This window comes from Priapulus caudatus, unplaced genomic scaffold (genome assembly GCF_000485595.1).
Source record: "Priapulus caudatus unplaced genomic scaffold, Priapulus_caudatus-5.0.1 Scaffold2742, whole genome shotgun sequence".
In the NCBI taxonomy this organism is placed as follows: Eukaryota; Metazoa; Priapulida; class Priapulimorpha; order Priapulimorphida; family Priapulidae; genus Priapulus; species Priapulus caudatus.
In genome coordinates, this window is record NW_014579803.1 from 10355 (window position 1) to 16273 (window position 5919).

At 44.7% G+C, this 5919-nt stretch overlaps 1 protein-coding gene across 1 annotated transcript in view; it reads right to left on the minus strand.

Annotated features, from left to right (window-relative positions):
- Positions 1–4479: 4479 nt before the first annotated feature.
- LOC106819009 (RNA-binding motif protein, X-linked 2-like) overlaps positions 4480–5919 on the minus strand; it is a 1709-nt gene continuing 269 nt past the window's right edge. The window contains exons 2-3 of the mRNA XM_014823670.1: positions 4949–5107; positions 4480–4678 (exon numbers count right to left, since the gene is read on the minus strand). Coding sequence (XP_014679156.1) covers positions 4480–4678; positions 4949–5107 — 358 coding nt within the window. The remainder of the gene's footprint in view (positions 4679–4948; positions 5108–5919) is intronic.

A 5919-nucleotide genomic window follows, 5' to 3' on the forward strand; every position in this document is an offset into this window, starting at 1 on the left:
CCAGAACCAGCCTCCCCTTCCTACATCTCTGTCCTCTCTATTACCCCCAAAACTTCTACAAACATACTGCCCGCACATGTAACCGTTCTCACAGACCGCGTCCTACCCCCCATTTCACAATGACCCTCTAATCTGTCTAACCTAACCACGTCTACCATTCTCCCTAATACATCAATGTAGCCGCGCATCTTGTTGCGCGACGCTCTGTCTAGTTAGACTATGGCTAAAACAACTACCAGTCTACCCTCCCATGTCTATCACGCCCTTCCTCTCGCCGTCTCCTCTCTACGTCCCTGCCCACCCCGTTTCTGTGATCGTCGTACCGACCTCCGCCGTCCCCGCGATCTCTTCGTCGTTCCTCCCCGCGACCTCCATCCGCGACCTTCGTCTAGAGGTCACCGCAGGGTCACCACCACGACCTCCATCTGGCGACCGCGACCTTCGTCTAGAGGTCACCGCCGGGTCACTTTTTTGTCCACAACATCAATAAAAAAAATCATTTTAGGGGGGGCAGCTGCCCTCCCTAGATTTTGAAACAATATTTAAAAAAATAAATTGTTCTACTAAAGGAGAATTGTCGTAGTCAGAATGAAGGCTGTACATGTACTCAAAAGTGCCTCATATACCATCTCCTACGATCTACATTTTCAAAATTTTCTGTGGGAGGACTTCCAGACCTTACCCTTTTCTCACTCTCTCCTTGAAATCCTGGATCCGCCACTGCCCCCCTAGGAATTTGCTCCGCCTACGGCCCTATACACGTCATCTCCGCTTGCGTCCTCGTAATTACATTACGAAAAAAAAATTCCGTTAGTGGCCTACGAGAAAAATTCCGTTAAGAGTAATGTTTAGTCGATGAAAAATGCTCGCAAGTTTCCTCTTGACGTTGCGAGATCATGGACCCTAGCTCTCATAATATTAACCCATATGTACTTTGTTATTATAGGTAGACTTCGCCATCTGAGATGTAATTTATGTCACCAATGGTTAGTGTTGATAACATTACAATACGCGTGATTATTGGACCGGGTATTCTCATGAGCCACTGCAATCTTGCGAACCAGTGAACATATATTGAGCTCCTCTAAGGCAAGAGTCACAATAATTCATTCTTACCAACCATTACTCGGTTCGCAGATTAACTGCCAGTGTTGCCGTGGTGAGCGAGAGAGGATCATACTGGCATGCAAGGATGGATCAACGGTGCCGATAGAATTTAACCAGATGGTCTCATGGTGAGCGAGAGAGGATCATACTGGCATGCAAGGATGGATCAACGGTGCCGATAGAATTTAACCAGATGGTCTCATGCTCGTGAGCGAGAGAGGATCATACTGGCATGCAAGGATGGATCAACGGTGCCGATAGAATTTAACCAGATGGTCTCATGCTCGTGAGCGAGAGAGGATCATACTGGCATGCAAGGATGGATCAACGGTGCCGATAGAATTTAACCAGATGGTCTCATGCTCGTGAGCGAGAGAGGATCATANCTTTTATAGTTATTCGAATTAAATGATAATTAGCTAATAATTACATAGAGTACCGAATGATAGATTGATATTAGATTAAAAAATTATTAATTAAATTTATATTTTGATTAAGTTTCTTTTCACATTACTTACTTGTGTGTGGGTTGTTGTGAGGTAGATTCATTATTGTATACACATATGTTTATATATATTCCCTCAACAGTTGTTAGGAAGAACGTTAAGGGTTGATCACGTTTCAAACTACAAGCCTCCCAAAGAGCACGAGAATGAAGATGACATCACGCGAAAAGCTGCACGCCGAGGGTTGTGCACCCAAGCTTATTCAGCCAGTGAAGCAAGAAGAAGAGGGTGACAATTCTGTAATACCGATTAAGAAGGAGGGAAAAGGTAATGCTATCCCACACGACGAGTTACCGCACCTCTCTGCATGTCGTCGTCGTGTGCAAAAACCGCGTCGTGGCAATTTGAGAAAAAAGCATGGGAGTGAAGAACGGGTAGATATTAGGCTACGCGAGTTTTTAACTCGTGTATATCAGCCGTCTATCGTGCATAAGGTCGCTACCTGATTTGCCCTTGAAAAGTTAGCCACGAACAGGCGAGTTGTGTACATTTACACACATAGCATTTCGCCTTAGCTTCGTGTATAAGTCGCAACCTCTGATTTTTTAGCTCCACCTGACACGTCAAATGCCGAGCTAATTGCATCGGATCTGTCGTCCGATGTCGTACGTCTCTCTCGCTCCGGTTCTGATGAGTACCGCGTACGTCCGCCGTCGTCCGTCCGTTCCGTCCTGTCCGTCCGTCAACCAACCCACTTCTGTCACATTTCGCTCACGGTCAACGAATAAACTCAGGAACCGTTTGACTCCACATGGTTGTAAATGGGGTATAGTTGTAACGCGCTTATCTCCCATATAAACGCCTATGAAGCCACTGCCAGTCATCTACTTTTCGAGCCACGCAATTTTTTGTCAAAACGGAATTGCCATAGTCAGTTCAGGTTCAAGCGGATTTTGCTCATTTTGTAAATTGACCTGAATAAGTCTAGGTTTTTGATATTAAAAAAAAAATTATGCAAATTAGGTAGGTTGGAAATTATATAGGGCATATTATATAGCACATCAGCACAGCCTGTGTCACACACATCGTGTCCTGTTCGTTACAAAGATTTCATTGACTAATATCTTTAATGCATAATTTTCCTCTTCATCCTGCCGTTAAACGTCTAGTAATTTGAGTAAAGTTTTACCAAAACATTCGAACTCACATGAGACCTATTATTTCAAACGCCATCGCTAACAAGGCGGGTATAAGCGCCATCGTCACGGCCACGAAAGTTGTGATTCATTTTGTTTAATAAATTTATTTATTGCGATATACTAGATGGTCAATCGTTGTCTATAATGGTTACGTCGAGGGCTCTCATTAATAACTGAGACTTCTGCTCACTCACCTCATTCGTTGTGTCCCTTTTTGTGTGAGCTTACAGTGTCATTGACACTTTCATTTATTGATGTTGTGGACAAAAAAGTGTGACTTATACACGAATAAACATGGCAAGTCTCGTGAGAGCAATCTTCACGTTTCACGTCCTATTTAATTCTCCATCCTCTCCGATTAGCGTCAGACTCGCTTCCCGTTTCGTCATCTCGGATTTGCGTCCTCACTCTCCGAAAAAATTTTCTTTCGCCGACGAACAGAGAAGAAGAAGAAGAAAAAGAAGGAGAAGAAGAAGCACAAGAAAGAGAAGAAAAGAACAAGAAGAAGGCGGAAGAGACGCAGCAGCAGCGGCAGCAAGCCGACGAGGCTTCGCATCCGATTCGGATTCCGATTCCGGGACGAAGAAGGCGGAATCCGACGCCGCGAATCTCTCTCGCCCTCACCGCGCGGCCGGACGCGTACCCGAGAGTGAATACAGAGGAATGAAAGTACGCAATCCTTCCCGCCAGCGCCGCTGCCCGTGAACGCTCCTGCGTCGGCGATCGAACGCAACGTCCCGACCCCGGCACGCCCCTTGTGACCTCTAGGCGAAGGTCGCCATCGCCGGACGGAGGTCGCAGCGGTGACCCGGTGGTGAACCTCTAGACAGAAGGTGTCGGCGGTCGCCGATAAGGTCGCGGTGGTGACCCTGCGGTGACCTTCTAGACGAAGGTCGCGGTTCCGCCAGAGATGTGGCAAGGCCGGCGTGGTGACCCTTGCGGTGACGCTCTAGACAGCGCGCAGACGAGGTCCGCGGCGGTGACTCCTGCGTGACTTCTAGACTAAGGTCGGCGGTCGCCAGATGGAGGCTTCCCCCCGCGGTGTGACCCTGTCAGTGACCTCTAACGAAGTCGCCAGATCGGAGGTCGCGCGGTGACGACACTTACCTCAGACTGACAGTCCAGATCGGCCGGAGTGGTAGGATCGCGGAGGAACGACGAAGAAGATCGGCGGGGAGGCGGAGGTTCGTCGACGTCGCAGGATCGGGGAGGGTGCAGGGTACGTGGACGAGGAGACGGCCGACAAGAAGGGCGTGATAGACCATGGAAGGATTAGGGAATAGAGGGTAGATCTCGACAGAGGAAGAAGATGAGAAAAGAGGTGTCCTAGGCACAGGAGGGATAGGAGAACAAATACCAGAGAAGGGAGAAAGAGATAGAAGATACGAAGAGAGAGTAGATGAGACAGAGAAGTGAGAGAGAGAGAAGAGAGATGCGAAAGAAGCGCAGACAGAGAATGAAGAGAGAAAGAAGAGAGAGAGAGAGGAGAAGAGAGAGACGAAGAGAGACATTAGGAGAGAGAGAAGATGAGAAAGAGGTGTATTAGGGCACATGAGGGATAGGAAGACTAGACGAGTTAGCAGTAGAGAGGAATTGAATAATAAAAAAGAGCAAAAATAATATGTGCATATGCCTAATGCATTTACTGCATCTGTACATATATTACTAATATTATACCCCAATTATACCACATGCATGCACAGAATGAGCATACACATACAATTACTTTATAATAATGTTTTCGTAAATAAAAGCGGGATTAAATGGATTGGTAACGTTCCTGAAACATGGCATACCTTTGTGCTGTTAAAGTTGTCCACAGCAAGAATCGTACTTCGTTGATCTTCATAACAAAGAAAACAGAAGCCTTTTGTTTTTCCGGTCTTCTTGTCACGTACCAGATTTATGTTCGCTATTTCACCATACCTGTCAAAAAATTGTTCAGAAAACTTTCCACATCACAAGAACGTTAATTTCAGCCGATTATATTGCAACTAATAAAAATAACTGACCCGACACAAACACACACGCACACACATGTGCACGTACACTGATAACAAACATATATAATAATAAATCTACATCACAACGACCCATATAAATAAGATTACGTATTATTCATATAAAATATGTTATTTCATATACATAATATTCATTCACTACGTACTTAAAATAACATCCAATACACACACTTACTGGGAAAACACACATATAATATCCCCTTCAGTCAGATCATACGGTAGTCCACCAATAAAGATCCAAGCACTGTCTTTATACTGGTTGTGCCACGAGTTCTTCCCTGATATACCTAGCTTTATTTCTGTCTCGTTTAACTTGTTGATGTTCCTTACATTTCTGAAACATAGTTAATGAATAATAATTTGAGATTATTTTCAATGCAAGTTAGTATATATAACTACACATCACCCCCTCGCTGTGTGTATGTGTGTGCCTGTGCATGTCTGCGCACGTGTATGTGTGAGTGTTAGTGTGCGCGCGCGCATGTGTATAATATGTGTGTACATGTGTGTGTGTGCGTGTGCATGCATGTCATCATCTTTGTGCATCTGCGTGCATGTGCATGCCTGCATTCATGACATGCCACAGTATTGCACTCAGTTTATGAATCACGCTCACGCAGCTGGCATACAGCGATCGTTGACGTCTTGTTTAAATGTACAAAGATTAAATATAAGTGTAATCGTGTACATATCGATATATATTATGTTCGTGGTATAATCATGATAAAGCAGTTGACATTGACAGCAGACACACCGATCATTGATAAATCTAGCAACAGTCTTGTAAATATCACGTTTACAAACATTTGCATGAGTTTTGATACTATTTTGGCGCAAATAATGGCAATACATGATCGTAAATCCACTCTTTCACACACACATGATACACTGTCACCGTGTCACACACACCGCACTAGTCACTAGACATGCGACTAAACAGAGGAATTGCTCCGACCTGTGATTGAGGATAAAAATAGAATTCGTGACGTTTCGTTTTCATTTTGCATACCCCGCCGCATACGCTATGACCGGTAGGAAAGTGTACTAACTACCATATGGCACGAACAATTTGAGTTACATTTCTATAAATTCTAGCTATTATAGACACATGTCCTAGTATAGCTATAATCTCTGTTAGTCTTGAGT